This window comes from Stenella coeruleoalba, assembly GCF_951394435.1.
Source record: "Stenella coeruleoalba genome assembly, chromosome: 4".
Taxonomy (NCBI): domain Eukaryota; kingdom Metazoa; phylum Chordata; class Mammalia; order Artiodactyla; family Delphinidae; genus Stenella; species Stenella coeruleoalba.
The window spans coordinates 102209403-102225103 of NC_137149.1; the positions used below are offsets into that span (position 1 = coordinate 102209403).

General features: G+C 42.4%; 2 protein-coding genes across 2 annotated transcripts; both read left to right on the forward strand.

Annotated features, from left to right (window-relative positions):
• Nucleotides 1-105: 105 nt before the first annotated feature.
• LOC307185594 (growth-regulated alpha protein-like) lies at nt 106-2271 on the forward strand. The gene is made up of 4 exons (XM_079919879.1): nt 106-893; nt 988-1111; nt 1214-1297; nt 1873-2271. The coding sequence occupies exons 1-4, from the start codon at nt 803-805 to the stop codon at nt 1886-1888; spliced, it is 315 nt and encodes a 104-aa protein (XP_079776005.1). The 5' UTR covers nt 106-802; the 3' UTR covers nt 1889-2271.
• An 8001-nt stretch (nt 2272-10272) lies between these two features.
• On the forward strand, nt 10273-13373 carry LOC307185822 (growth-regulated protein homolog beta-like). The gene is made up of 4 exons (XM_079920352.1): nt 10273-11438; nt 11533-11656; nt 11759-11842; nt 12588-13373. Exons 1-4 carry the CDS (start codon nt 11348-11350, stop codon nt 12601-12603), a joined length of 315 nt encoding a protein of 104 aa, XP_079776478.1. The 5' UTR covers nt 10273-11347; the 3' UTR covers nt 12604-13373.
• The last annotated feature ends 2328 nt before the right edge of the window (nt 13374-15701 follow it).

Sequence of the window (15701 nt, forward strand, 5' to 3'; positions counted from 1 at the left end):
CTTCCACTCTCCAAAACAGAAGTGTCTTTAGAAGAAGTTAACTCTTGGACTTCCCTGGTGGCACAGTGGTTAAGAATCTGCCTGCGGATGCAGGGACCACAGGTTCGAGCCCTGGTCCGGGAAGATCTCACATGCCGCGGAGCAACTAAGCCCGTGCGCCACAACTACTGAGCCTGCGCTCTACAGCCCGTGAGCCACAACTACTGAGCCCACATGCCACAACTACTGAAGCCCGCGCACCTAGAGCCCATGCTCCTCAACAAGAGAAGCCACCGCAATGAGAAACCCACGCACCGCAACAAAGAGTAGCCCCCGCTGGCCGCAACTAGGGAAAGCCCGTGCACAGCAACCAAGACCCAACACAGCCATAAATAAATAAATTTAGAAAAAAAAAAAAAGAAGTTAACTCTCGCCCTAAAGTTGTGCTGCAGTCCCTATATTGGTCTAACCAGTCTGACACTCACCGCCCGCGACCAGGGGGGGCCAGGAGCCCACGGCCGCCCTCGCAGGCGGTACCCCAGGGATGCCGGCGACTCACTCCCCCTGCGGGGATTTCGGCGCAGAGACGACACCCCACCCCCTCCCCGAGGGCATGGATTACGCGGGAGGCCCGCGGGGCCGCGCCCTCCTTCCGGACCTGGGAACTCCACGTGCGTCGGGGAATTTCTCTGGCCCTGGGCTGCCAGCCCCTGTCCGATCGGCATAAAAGGGCTTCGCCCGGCTCGGGGAGCCACAGAATCCGCTCCGCCAGCCCTCCAGCCCGCCTTCCCGCCGCAGGCAGCGACCCTCCGAGCTGAACCCCATGGCCCGCGCCGCGACCCCCGCCGCCGCCCGGCTACTCCGCGCCGCGCTACTGCTCCTGGTCCTGGTGGCCGCCGGCCGGCGCGCAGCAGGTGCGACCCGGCTCCCGGCACCCCCAGGGCGGGACGGGGGCGGGTGGGGGCCCATCCCGGGACAGCCCCCTGACCGAGTCTGTCCTCCCCGCAGGGGCGCCTGTGGTCACCGAACTGCGCTGCCAGTGCCTGCAGACCGTGCAGGGGATTCACCTCAAGAACATCCAGAGCGTGAAGATGACGCCCCCGGGACCCCACTGCGGCCAAACGGAAGTCGTGTAAGTGCCGCCGCTGTTGCTGTGCTTGTCACCCCCGCCTTCCCGACGACCTCACCCCGATCCCCAGCCCGACCTCACGTGGATTCTCCCTTCTCTCTGCAGAGCCACTCTCAAGGCTGGTCAGGAAGTTTGCCTCAACCCTGAAGCTCCCATGGTTAAAAAAATCATCAACAAGATGCTAAACAAGTGAGTTATGGATTTTATTCCCACTTGCAACTAGAGCCATTGGTCACAAATACTGGCATCTACCTCCTGAAAATATTATTAGATAACCTATGGCTTAGTTGCAGGACTAAATCATTATTATTTCCCCATTAAATTTGATCTGCTCTGTGTCAGAAGGGTATTTCCAGGGCTCTCTGTCCTTATCCCCCTCTCCATCCCTATTCAAATGATCGTGGGTATGTTCCTAAAAGATAAAGTAGATTTAGCCAGGGATGGTAAAATGCTTCTGACCCATTAAGGAACAAACATTGTTTACCTCCATTCCTCAATGTTTTCTACCTGAATGTGGAACCTCTGGTTTTGGGCAACATGGGCCTCTGAAGCTTACTAGTGAAGAGCAGGGACTTTTCAGTGAGACCTCCCTGAGGTCAAGTCTAGGATACCTGTGAAAGGTCTTTAACCCCTTTGAGCAGGAACCTTTTCTGAGTGCAGAGCTGGGCCAGGGTCTACATGCAGAAGTCCCTCGAGCCTCAAGGGCCTGAAAGAGAAAAGCAGCTTTCTTCAGCACCTGAACACTAACCCTTTTCTCATCACAGGGGCAGCACCAACTGACCTAGAGAGAAGTAAGAAGCTCATAGGGCATTTCCTGAAGAGCGGTCTCTGCTCTTGTATGAACTGAAAATGAAGAAGAGAACAGCTGGCTTCTGGGGACACCAAGAAGGGACTTGCTGTGCTGGACTATTTTTTATGAGTTCTATTTATTTATACATGTATTTATTTATTTTTATAGCTCATATTTTAATATTTTACATGTTAGTATTTAAAGATTTCAATGTGTTTAATCAAACTTAACTCAGTCCTGATTGTTATTTAATATGAGGATGACGGGTTCTAAATGCCTCATTAAACTGATATTTATTGGGAGACGATAAAGTGCCAGGCACTGTGATAGAGGTGGAGGGGGTGGGTGGGAGAGGGGATCCACGCAATTGGACAGTGAGATCACTATGAGAATCAGGGAAAGTGTGTGCACATCTATGTTTGTACTTGTTTAAAACAATGTCAGTTATTATTTATTGAAATGATCTCACTTTATGTGGTCAACATTTTTATGTTGAAGCTTCCCTTGGACATTTTATGTCCTTCTTGTAGGGCATAATGCCTTGTTTAATGTTCATTATATAGTGTTTCTCTTTGTTTTGGAACAGAGAAGTTAAAACTATTGTTACATTTTTTAAAATGCCACGAAAATAAAGGTTTTGCAAAAACAAATAACATGCTTAGGTTTTGTTTTATTCATCTTGATCTTTGGTTCCTCCTAGGTGCCCCCAAGGTATTATACAGTTAGACTTAGGTTCTACCTAACTTTATGCCTGCTTCTGGCTGTTACTTCCCTTACTTTTCTGTTACTCAGGAAAGAGTATTTGGCACTCTACCCTCCCCAACCACCTTGAGAATCCTAGTTTTATATAAAATATTGCTGTTTTTCACACTGGCCAATTTGTTATTCAAAACTACTTCTTCATAAACTGTTGAATTTTTATCAATATTTCAACAAGAGCTCCTATTAAATGGTTATGGTAGTGGTTTTTCAAACAATTATGCAATTCTTTTCCTTTTAATGAAGCTGGGAGCAAAGGATAGAAAAATGGATTCTTCCTAAGAACTCAAACAATTTGTGCTATAGAACAATAATAATGACCAATGGAGATAAATACATACTGTACAGTAAAATACATGACAAAAATAACAAATGATAGGTAGGGAGATAAATGGAATTAGAATATGATACATCTCTTCAACTGTTAGAGAAAGTATTAAGGAAAATTATACTGTGGCAAGCATATAGTAATTTTTTAGGGCAACCATTAAAAGGGAATGCAAAATTTTGGATTAAAACTCTGAAAAGGGGATAAAATGGGATAAAAGAAAATACCTGAATAATACAAAAGTAGACGAAAATTAAGGAATAAAGGAACAAAACAACAGATGGCACAGGGAGAGATGGCTTCCTTTCAGAAGAATGCCTAATAATATAAGTAAAGTCTCTTGAAGGTGGGGTTTAATTCCCCTCCCCACGTGAGTTTGGGCTGGACTTTGTGACTTACCTCCAAAAAAGAGATAAGGAAAAGGGAAAAACAATATCCTTTCAGTGGAGAATCTGGCAGACAGACCTTAACCAAGAGCTCAAGGTTATTATGACCGCTTACATCATGTGAATATCATGTTACCCCTCCCCCATATGATTTGATGAGAAGGGCACTTCATCTCCATGATATTCTCACCCCAAACCCACAACCCCAGTATAATCGTGAAAAAAATCATCCTAAAAATCCAAATGAGGAACATTCTACAAAATAACTAATGAGTATTCTTCAAAACCGTCAAAAGTCATGAAAGACAAGACAAGACTGAGAATCTGCCACAGGTCAGAGGAGAAAAAAGAGACATGAGGACTAAATGCAATGTGGCGTGCTGGACTGGATCCAGGAATAGGAAAAAGGCACTAATGGAAATTGATGAGATTTGAAGGAAGACTGGAGTTTAGTCAACAGTAATGTACCAATGTTAATTTCTTAGTTTTGACAAGTGTACTATAATCATGTAAGATATCAACATTAGGAAATACTGGGCAAAAGGTCCACAGGAACTCCTTGTACTATCCATACAAATATTTTGTAAATCTAAAATTATTCCAAATTGAAAGTTTATTTTTAAAAAGATAGGACAACTAGAATAGCAAGATAGTAGACTTAAATCCAACTATATTAAGAATTATAGTAAATTTAAATGGAATAAACACTCCAATTAAAAGTCAAAAACTACCAGGCTGTGTAATTAAGACAAAAAAAATCTATGTTGCTTAAAAGAGGCATACTTTAAATATCAAGACCCAGATTGCTTGAAATGAAAATAATTGAAAGTATTATATCATGTAAAAACCAACTGAAAGAAACTTGGCATGAATACATACTTAATGAATGAATACTTAAGACCAAATTAATACGTTAAGACTTAAGGAAAGAGGTAGTCAGAGACAAAGAAGGTTGATTTAAAATAAAAAGATGGTGGGACTTCTCTGGTGGTCCAGTGGTTAAGACTGTGTGCTTCCAAAGCAGGGGACACAGGTTTGATCCCTGGTTGGGGAAGTAAGATCCCACATGCCTTGTGGCATGGCCAAAAATATAAAATAAAAAGGTGGCAATTTTACAAGGGACAAAAATAATTCTAAAATTTTATGAACTTAATATCATATTATCAAAATATATAAAGCAAAATAGAGAAACACTAAAAGAAGCAATAGATGAAACCACAGTCATAGTTAAAAATTCTAACAAATCTCTGTCAGTACTTAATAGACAAAGCAGTAAAGAATCAGTAACAGTATAGAAGAGTTAAACAACATGACCAACCAAATTGGCCTGAAGAAAACACATAGGAATGCTTCACCTAACAATTGCATAAATCACATTTGTTTTTCCAACAACCAGATAACATTTTCTAAAAGGGTGCATATATGAGCCATAAAGAATGTATCAACAGATTTTTAAATTCTGAAAGGTTACAGAAGATATTCTCCGATCATCAAGATTTTTATGAAGACTGTAACTTTCCTAGCTGAAATATGTAACATATCACTGTACTTGATGTGCGTGCTGTGGTTTATAACTAATTTCTCAACTTCCTAAATTTTGCTTCCACAATACAGGAAGAATCAAAGCAGGGTCATCATGCTGTTTCATGCCCATCACAGCCAAGTGTGATAAAAAACATTTCCACAGAGACATTTCCTCATTTCCTATATCTATTTCTTGACGTATTCTTTGGTAATTTTGGCATTTCTGTCTTTCTTTGGCTTATACTATATGTAATGGAATTTAATTACTTCTCTAAAAGTTTCAAAAGCAATCTTAAGAAAATGGAAATACAAAGCTTATATTGAAATTGATTCTTTAGAAGTCTTGGAATAACGCCCAAATCTAATATATTAGTTGGTATTCAGAGTTAGTTGAAATGAATTTAAATAATCATAGACTTTGAAACCACCAGGCTGTCTTTACTATAGGAACAGACGGTAAGACTAGCTCTATTGCAGAAGAAAGTATGCGTGAAGTTCATATTTCAGCTTTATCCACTACATGTCTTTTGCAAAACTGACCACAGTCTCTTATATATTGTGTGTGCTTCATAAATGTCTTTTGATTTAATATTTTTGACGTCACAAATAGACTGTCAGATATTTCTTCAGCTAAGATGGGTTTACTTGAGATTAGCAGAGAACTGCAAATTGGGGATCTGTAACCACGGCAAGCTGCGTGCAAGTCCCCACGTGGCAAAAGAAGAACACTTTTGGGCTTCCCTGGTGGCGCAGTGGTTGAGAGTCCACCTGCCGATGCAGGTGACACGGTTCGTGCCCCGGTCCAGGAGGATCCCACATGCCGCGGAGCGGCTGGGCCCGTGGGCCATGGCCGCTGAGCCTGCGCGTCCGGAGCCTGTGCTCCGCAACGGGAGAGGCCGCAACAGTGAGAGGCCCGCGTACGGCAAAAAAAAAAAAAAAAAAAAAAAAAAAAAGGAACACTTTTATAGATAGGAGAAGGAAGTTGGGGGTCTATGGTAAACAGAGTCCACGGATTGTCATTGATCATGTCCTTGCCAGGAAAGGAGTCTTTCTTCTTCCTCTTGGGCTCTGCTCTTGTCCCAGGGTGTGAGAGCTCCCCCTTCTGGTCTCTCAACTCTATTTAACTGAGGTTTCTGCTTATTAATCTTTTCCAGTATCTACCACCCCTCATTTTCCACACACTCTGTGAAGCTTTAGGTTACCCTAGCCTTTCCCCCTCCCCGTGGTAGAGAGCTGATAAAGGTCATGGTGTAGTCCGTGCAAGAGGGCTATGGAAACACCTTGAGGTGCATGTAGAGACTTCCCGATGGAGGCAACACCAAACTGGGTCTTGATGGACAAGCAGAATCCTATGGGCACGTGGCCTCCAGTGTCTGAGCCCTCCCACCTGCTCCTGCCTCAGTCTCTCCCCTCTCCTTGCTCGCAGAGTGAGCTCCATCTGCATGAGCCACTTGCTCTCCCAGTATTCCCATGCTCTTTTTAATAGCCATGCCTTTGCCCATTTGGCCCTGTCCTGGAATGTTTTCCACCCCTCAGTGTTCCCCCTTTACCTGGAAAACTCCTTATCCTTAAGACTAATGTGAGTGAGCACTTCTTTTAGGAAAACTTGTCTGATGTCTCTCATAAAGCCACTCTATATAAGAGTTGCACTGGGTGTCCCTCCTCACTCCTGATACCTTGGGAATGGTTTGCCATGGTATTTATCAAGCGTTCCTAAAAATTTTCTATCTGTTGGGACTTCCCTGGTGGTCCAGTGGTTAGGACTCTGCACTTCCACTGCAGGGGGCACGAATTCAATCCCTCTCCCAGGGAACTAAGCTGCGGGGCCAAAAAAAAAAAATTCTATTTGTACATTCATTTCCCTTATTGCATTGAGAGTTAGAGGGTGGCAGAGTCTCCTATTCCTCTTTATATCCCCAGCACCAAACTTCATTCCCACCTTATAAATGCTGAGAAAATTATCGTTGAAAATGCTGAAACAAATGGAGAAAGAAAGACATTAAATGTGAGTTGAAACACCCTCCTAGGTGTAAGATAAGTAAGATAACTAGCATAAGTGGAGTCAGTAACAAAAACCTAACTCAAATTAGCTTAATGAAGAGGAGAAGCATTTGACCTATGAAACTAAAAGACTGATGAGTAGATGCGATAAAGCTTGGTGTTGCAGTTCAAAAATTCTCTTCAGTAACAATCTCACTCCAGATCTGGATGCTTTTCTCTATGCTGGCTTCATTTTAGGCAACCTGTTCTCAACCACTGGCAAAGCTCTAAGCTTCTGTTCTACTAGATATAACCCAACAGGAAGCAAGCGCTTTTTTTTTTTTAAAGCAATTTCTTGACAAAAAGGACCCCAGGGATTTTTCTAATTTATTTATTTATTTATGGCTGCGTTGAGTTTTCATTGCTGCGCACGGGCTTTCTCTAGTTGCGGCGAGCAGGGGCTACTCTTCGTTGTGGTGCGCGGGCTTCTCATTACGTTGGCTTCTCTTTGTTGCGGAGCATGGGCTCTAGGTGTGGGGGCTTCGGTAGTTGCAGCACATGGGCTCAGTAGTTGTGGCTCGTGGGCTCTAGAGCACAGGCTCAGTAGTTGTGGCGCACGGGCTTAATTGCTCTGTGGCATGTGGGATCTTTCCAGACCAGGGTTCGAACCCGTGTCCCCTGCATTGGCAGGCAGATTCTTAACCACTGTGTCACCAGGGAAGTCCCCCAGTGATTTTTCCGACTTGACTAGGCTTAGGTCACTCACCCACCCCTGCACCTATAGAGTGGCTGGGGGCTGGACCCAAACTGGAAGGACTGACCAATACTACTTTCAGTCATCAGCTCACTTCTGGAGCTTTGGAGCAGGGTCACCCTACCTGAGCTACCCAGATTGGGAGGAAGAAAAGATGTTTCCCACAGGAAAGCCAAGGTTTTGTAACCAGGAGCAGTGGGAAGGGGCTCAAGGCAGGCAGAAGTGACAAATACACTAGAGACTGGACCAGGTGGATGACATTGACATTGGGTGAAACGCTCTGGAGTGAAGAAGGGATGGATCCAGGGATTTACTGCTCCAACATCTTCCCTCTTCTCCCCTCGGAGCCAGACTCATTCTACTCAAAGTAGTAATTGTGACAAAATAGCGTTGGCAGTTGTAGGCACAACTTCCCAAGGCCAGCGTGGGGAGAGCAGGACGGTACTGCCCATTCCTGCTGCTCCATCATCTTGGGATACAGCAGCAACTCTGGATTTTAAAGGCAGATTATATACTGCCAATCAAATCTGCAAGATGCGGTAAATACGGTAGCTCAAAATAAAATTTAGCAACCTGTGTTTTTATTTTAGGGTTGGCTCTATATTTTTTAAATTGGTGATTGTATTAGTTGAAAGTTTGGGCATATACATCTGCCATTCAGCTTATAAAACAAGTAGTTAGGGAAGATGCTTGTTAAAACAAGAAAGAACTGGATTATTTTAGTAGGTTTCAGAACACTATTGCTTTTTATTTTTTAATTTTTAAATTTTGTTTTGTTTTGTTTTGGCCACACCCTGCTGTTTGTGGGATCTTAATTCCCCAAGTAGAGATCAAACCCGCGCCCTTGGCAGTGAAAGTGCGGAAAGTGTGTAACAGTCAATTAACACATATTTTGTATATGTATTATATACTGTATCTTAAAATAAAGTAAGCTACCGTAAAGAAAATATTACTAGGAAAATCGTAATGAAGAGAAAATACATTTACATTATTGTACTGTATTTATTGATACTGTAAGTTTAAGTCATGTTTATAAGATGAATCATCTGTCAGTACCTCCATCAATCTTGTCTTATTTAATACAAAACACTATAGATGTTATACGTATTACTAACATGATTCATCAAAAATGAAAGATAATGTAAAAAAGAAATTCATATTTATTTCAGATATAATAATTAATTCACTAATAATGAAGAAGCAATGTGATTGCTTTGTGGTAGCCTAGTGTAATTGTTACAATTGCTTCACAGTTGCCTAGCCTATACACTAATGAATGAACCATTATAACAATCTTATGGCCTACAGTATTACAGTCATATTCATAACATAGTATTAGAAATATTGTTAAATTAAAAAAAAATTTACCTGTGATGATAGCCTTATACATAGTTTCCCCAATTAAGAAAGAGAAAGACATACTGTATGGTAATGCAATGAAGGTAATGTAATGAAAGCAAAGTTATAAGACAGGAAGAAAACTAACACATTAACTTTATATTAAATATCACTCACCTTATGCCTATGTAGGAATAGACTAACATGTACATATATTCTATACTTTCTTGACATACCAAACTTTTTCTTAATTTTTTTGACATTTCTAGGCTATGCGGTTAGCCTGCAAGTTTTTTTCAAATTGTCACAAATCTCCAAAAATGTTTCCAATATATTTATTGAAAAACATCTGCATATAAGTGGACCTGTGCAGTTCAAGCCCATGTTGTTCAAGTGTCAACTGTATTCCAATTAGAATCCCAGAAAATAAAAAATAACAATAATATCTAAACAGATTCTCAATTATTGTTGAGTTACTCATATTTTATAAACTTTAGATCATCTTTCATTCCCTACTCTTTAAAAAAAATTTTTTTAATTTCCTGTCCTTTTTCTCAGGACTGTACAGATGATTACTGACAAAAAATAAATGTAAAGACAAATCTTTATTTATAATCTACTTGTTCATATTCTTTTCTAATAATCAAGATGGGACATCTTTACTTTTATTCACATTTTGTAGTTGAAATGACTAAAACTAGAATTATGAAATTACCCAGCAATTAAACTAGATGACACAAAAAAATTCATTCTAAGTTTTCTCTTAAGAAAAACAAAAAGAAAAAAACAACATTTTATATTGGAGGAGTTTTTGTTTTGTTTTGTTTTTTTCAATAATTCTTTTCTCTTTGTACAAAGATTTTATCCCTAGGTTAGTTTCAGCTTAGTAATACAGAAAAAGCAATTTCTATTTTATTTATTTAAAAATTATTTATAGCATTTAATATGTACTGGTGTGTTCAAATGCTAACACATTTATTCATAACAACCCGCTTAAGTAGATACTACCCTTAATCTCCATTTTACAGATCAGAAACTGAGGCACAGGCAGTTTAAATGTCATGCACCAGGCAGTCTGGAGCAGAGTTCTGCTCTGTGCCTCTACCCACCCCTGGAGCATCCCCTCCCTGCTCTTGCTTCCCACTGGGTATCCCCACACCTCTCACATATGAAACCTACCTGAGTATAATCCAACTAAGGGCATTAAAACTAAGGGTGAAAAATAAACTACACAATAATAAACTCTCCAGTTAACAGGTTGAAATGTCTTATTAGAAATTAGAAAAAAATAAAATATGACAGCAATTACTTCTCTAGAGGGAAATCAAATCGCTGGAAGCAGAAAAGTCCATATAACATGGAAATGAAATGAGATTTGTGATCGTAAAACAAGTAAATGGTATTAAATGCACGATCTAGCTCTTAGATACTTCACAGGAACACATGTTTTTTGGTGCTTAGATGAGCAAAGGGTGCGACTCACACTAGGCATCCCCTCCTGATTCCTATGACCTATTTTGTTCTTGGATAAAACTAGAAACTGTGTACCTGTGAGCCCCACGCAGCTTTCCCTCCCTGCCACAGCTCCAAATGACCACCCGCTCCTTATTTCATGGATTAATTAACACCCTCTACACAAAAAAAGGTGGTATTCATGGATTTCCTCGAGCTCTGGAAGTTCCAAAATTTCACAGGGGAAAGCAGCTTTGTAGCATTGTGACACTTTGTTCTAATTTAAACACTGAATTAAACTTTTGATCCTGGTCATCCCCTCACCACTGCGGGATGATATGACACCAAGTTTGATTGATTTGTGTGTAAATACCAGGAAATAAGGGAACATTCTTATGAATAATTTGAGATGACGTGTTTTAACAGAGTGTATTTATGCAGACGTAAATAAAATCATCAAGCCCCAAGATACGTATGCGTAACACATGAAAAATCAGTTCTGACTTTGAAATGTATATCTCAGAAATAACTTAAAAAAAAAAAAAGAAAAACCAGTTCTCTCTGCTTCCCTCCTCCGTCGCCTTAATCCCCTCAGTCTTAACTACCTTCCCTCATGATGCCTGTTCTCCTCTAAGATGTGACACCACCACCTGCAAGGCGACTCACTCCCCTGCAGGGATTTCGGCGCAGAGACAACACCCCACGTCCTCCTCGAGGGCGCGGATTACGCGGGAGGCCCGCGGGGCCGCACCCTCCTTCCGGACCCGGGAACGCCAGTGCGTCGGGGAATTTCCCTGGCCCTGGGCTGCCAGCCCCTGTCCGATCGGCATAAAAGGGCTTCGCCCGGCTCGGGGAGCCACAGAATCCGCTCCGCCAGCCCTCCAGCCCGCCTTCCCGCCGCAGGCAGCGACCCTCCGAGCTGAACCCCATGGCCCGCGCCGCGACCCCCGCCGCCGCCCGGCTCCTCCGCGCCGCGCTACTGCTCCTGGTCCTGGTGGCCGCCGGCCGGCGCGCAGCAGGTGCGACCCGGCGCCCGGCACCCCCAGGGCGGGACGGGGGCGGGTGGGGGCCCATCCCGGGACAGCCCCCTGACCGAGTCTGTCCTCCCCGCAGGGGCGCCTGTGGTCACCGAACTGCGCTGCCGGTGCCTGCAGACCGTGCAGGGGATTCACTTCAAGAACATCCAGAGCGTGAAGGTGACGCCCCCGGGACCCCACTGCGGCCAAACGGAAGTCGTGTAAGTGCCGCCGCTGTTGCTGTGCTTGTCACCCCCGCCTTCCCGACGGCCCCACCCCGACCCCCAGCCCGACCTCACGTGGATTCTCCCTTCTCTCTGCAGAGCCACTCTCAAGGCTGGTCAGGAAGTTTGTCTCAACCCTGAAGCTCCCATGGTTAAAAAAATCATCAACAAGATGCTAAACAAGTGAGTTATGGGTTTTATTCACACGTGTGACTAGAGTCAGTCATCTGCCTCTTTTTTTTTCTATCAGAGAAACCCACGGTTTAGCTGCAGGACTGAAAGTCATTATAATTTCACCATTAAATTTGCTGTTAAGGTCAGAAGGATATTTCTAGTGCCTTCCATCCTCATCCGCCTGTCATGAGTCTGGGTAAATGTATGTTCCTAAAAGATGAAGTAGATTTAGCCAACGATGCGAAAAAGCTTCCTACCTGTTAAGGAACAGGTATTGTTTACCTCAGTCTCTCATGGCCTTCAGCCCTGAAAATAGAACCCTTGATTTTGGACAATGCGCGCCTCTGAGGCTTAGTGGTGAAGAGCAGGGAATTTGTAGTGAGACCAACCCCTTCCTCCCCAATGCGAATCTAGATTCCACCCTTTATATTCCTATAACCTCGGGGAAAGTACTTAATCTCTTTAAGTCTCAATAACATGGGGAAAATAATAATAGCTACTTCATGGAGTTTGCTATGAGGCTTAAGTGATGTCATGCATGTACTTTTTTCAGCCCAATGTGGCATTATGTTGTGGCGTTTTGAAGATAATAATAAGATTGTGACCACAGGCTCCTTATTCCTAATTAAACAGCATCTAAGAGCCTGGCATTTTCTGCCACACAGGGCAGCAGTGGTTTAGGTAGCAACCACTTGGTGCAGGGCTGTGAGGTCAACGTTTTGGGTCCTACTAACTACCCATTTTCTCATCACAGGGACAGTGCCAACTGATCTAGAGAGCTGGAGAGAGCTTACTGGCTACTACTGCAGCCTTAGTGGAATCAAAGTGAAAGAAGAGAAACAAATAGCTCCTGGGGCCACCTGGACTGCGTCTAATGTTTTTGCCTGTTTCTTATGAGAGTTCTTCTATTTATTTACATATGTATTTATTTATTTATCTATTTTTCAAAGCCTGTATATTACTGTTCTATCTAAAAGGTATGAATGTGTTTGGCAATTCTCTGTACTGTTATTTTAAAAGGTCATTTTTACATTAAATCAAAGTTAATTCAGTGCTGACTATTATTTATTTGAAGGTGATGTGTTTTAAATGTTTTTCATTCATAAAACTATTGTGGTTTATTTGGGGCCGGATACCACACTGTACCATCCATGGTGATAAAAGCTGGAGACAGTAGCGGGGGATCCAAATAAATAGATCACTGTTAAGGTAGGGGAATGAATGTGTACATTTACTTTGTGTACTGATGAGAAGATGGTCAGTTGCTGACGATCTATTTACGGAAATCGTTTCACCATCTGTGGTCAACATTTCTGATGCTGAAACTTTAAAAATGACAATGTTCTAAATATCCCTTGGACATTTTATGTCTTCCTTGTTAGGCATAATGCCTTGTTTCGTGTTAATTATGCAGTATTTTTCTTTGTCTTGGAATAGAGAAGTTTAAATATTTATTAACGTATTTTTATAAATATCATGAAAATAAAGCCCTTTACAAAAATTTTTTGCTTAGGTTTCTTTTGTACTTCTTTTTTTTTTTTTCCTGCGGTACGCAGACCTCTCACTGCTGTGGCCTCTCCCATTGCGGAGCATAGGCTCCAGACGCACAGGCCCAGCGGCCATGGTTCACAGACCCAGCCGCTCTGCGGCATGTGGGATCCTCCCGGACCGGGGCACGAACCCGTGTCCCCTGCATCGGCAGGCGGACTCTCAACCACTGCGCCACCAGGGAAGCTCTCTTTTGTACTTCTTGAACTTTTATTCCCCTCCTGCGTACCCAGCACTTGGATTTTCTATTGCTGCTGTAACAAATTATTACAAATTCAGTAATTTAAAAGCATACAAACTTATTCTCTCACGGTTCTGGAAGTCAGAAGACCAAAATTAGTTCCACTGGACTAAGGTCAAGGTGTCCGCAGAGCTGTCTCCTTCTGGACGCCCTAGGAGGTTCTTCTGGAGTCAATGGAGAAGCCATTGCCTTGATCCTTTTAGCTTCCGGAGGGCATCTGTATATCATAGCTCATGGCCATCTTCCTGTGTCTTCAAAGCCATCAACATAGCAAAGCCATCAACCTAACCTCTTCAGATCTCTTTCTAGGGCAGCAAATTTTGTCCCTACCCCAACAAATGTGTCTCTTTGCTGATTATTTTTAACAAACAGAAGATTCAAAAAGTTTTTCTTGTAACCTCTCTCTTAACTGCCTAAAAGAATTTAGATAAAGGACCTGCTCCTAGAATAGAGGTATCACCAGAGATATCTATAAACAATGTGAGCCAGGGGTGGTGAGGGAAACTCTTTAAGCAGGGCCTAAAAATCAGAGTCTACTTTGTGCCCAATTGTCTCTGCCTGGGCCAGCAAATATTGTTTGCCAAACATTTGCTTTTCCATCTCCAGGTAAATTGCTTTCCTCCCCTATGAAGTCCCATTACCATTACCCCCAACATCCTCTCTTGTCTTTAGCTGAAGGTGGTATTTAAGGTGAGGGCTTTGGCTATTTTGGTGAAATAATTCAGTTTTCCTGGGTCTCTCCCATGTAGAAATGCTAATTAAACTTTTGTTTGACTTTCTCCTCTTAATCTATCTCACATCAATTTAATTATTAGACCAGCCAGAAGAATTTAGAAGGGCAGAGGAAAATTTCTTCCTCCCTGACATTTTCTTTCTGTCCATCTGCTCTGTCACATTATCTTCTGTCTGATTCTGACTCTTCCTACATCCTTGTTATAAGAATCTGTGTGATTATATCAGGCCACCCAGGATAATACAAGATCATCTTTCCATTGCAAGATCCTTAATTTAATCCCATCTGCAAAGTTGCTTTAACAATGTAAGGTAACATGTTCACAGGTTCTGCAGATTCGGACAAGGATATATTTGGGGACTTACTATTCAGCCTTCTGAACTCAGGGTGCTTGAATTTCAGTGTTAAAAGTATTTTTGATTTGTTTAATAAAATGTATTTATACATATTATAGGAGCGGTGTTGGAGATTCTGGGAGAAACCAGAATGGTATCAGCACTGGCTAATGTTCAATAAATGCAACTACTGTTCATGTCTATAAGTTAAGGAGAAGCAGACATAGGTATTTTCTCCAGGCTGCTACTGCAAAGCTTCAGAGTGAACCAAAATATATTTATCATATATCTGGAGGGAAGATGTGAATGACTGGAAGACCAGGAGGAAATTCTGGGTCTACATTTATCATTGGTCTTCTGGCTTGCTCTCGCAGATATCAACACATATCCTAGAGCAAGCAGAAATGGCAAGAGTGGGTATCCCATTAAATTGTCTGGGAGAGTTTGGAGTACAAGGCAGCCCTCCACTGGGAACATCAAGCTAGGAAGTGGAGAACAGGGGTATTTGAGAGGATGGTCAAAGATTGATGAGCTCAGGAAAGAAATGTTTGCTGCATGAGCGTATCAGTCTTAGAACAGTATGACACAGTAGGACCATGTAACCTTGAGAAGCCACCAGGAAACAGTAATGGCAGCACTGCCTGAGGTTTCCTGGGCAAAGAAGCCAGAGCAGAAGAAGAGGAATGACGAGTGATCCCACTCACTGATTATGACTACTTACTTGAGAGTTCTCTTGAGATATCCTCAGGAGACTTTCAAAAATTGACAGGATGTGAGAGATAGGAGAGAAAGAGATTTTAGAAAGCAAGATGGGGCAATGTTTTCTATGCTGCAACAGGAAAATTAGAAGGTAAGGGTCTTGTTTTATGCTAAGTTTCCCATAAAGCAGTCGGAGGTAAAGGCTAGTGCCTTGTTAAGTTCACCAGCTCACATTTGGGACTAATCTTCATCTATGTGTGTGGGATCCCGTGGAAACATTTTATCCTCTGCTTTCAGAGTGATAGCAGCAGG

Coding starts and splice junctions, on each gene's coding strand:
- LOC307185594 (XM_079919879.1), top strand. CDS start 803: ATGGCCCGCGCCGCGACCCCCGCCGCCGCCCGGCTACTCCGCGCCGCG. Junction 894..987: donor CGCCGGCCGGCGCGCAGCAG/GTGCGACCCGGC, acceptor TCCTCCCCGCAG/GGGCGCCTGTGGTCACCGAA. Junction 1,112..1,213: donor TGCGGCCAAACGGAAGTCGT/GTAAGTGCCGCC, acceptor TTCTCTCTGCAG/AGCCACTCTCAAGGCTGGTC.
- LOC307185822 (XM_079920352.1), top strand. CDS start 11,348: ATGGCCCGCGCCGCGACCCCCGCCGCCGCCCGGCTCCTCCGCGCCGCG. Junction 11,439..11,532: donor CGCCGGCCGGCGCGCAGCAG/GTGCGACCCGGC, acceptor TCCTCCCCGCAG/GGGCGCCTGTGGTCACCGAA. Junction 11,657..11,758: donor TGCGGCCAAACGGAAGTCGT/GTAAGTGCCGCC, acceptor TTCTCTCTGCAG/AGCCACTCTCAAGGCTGGTC.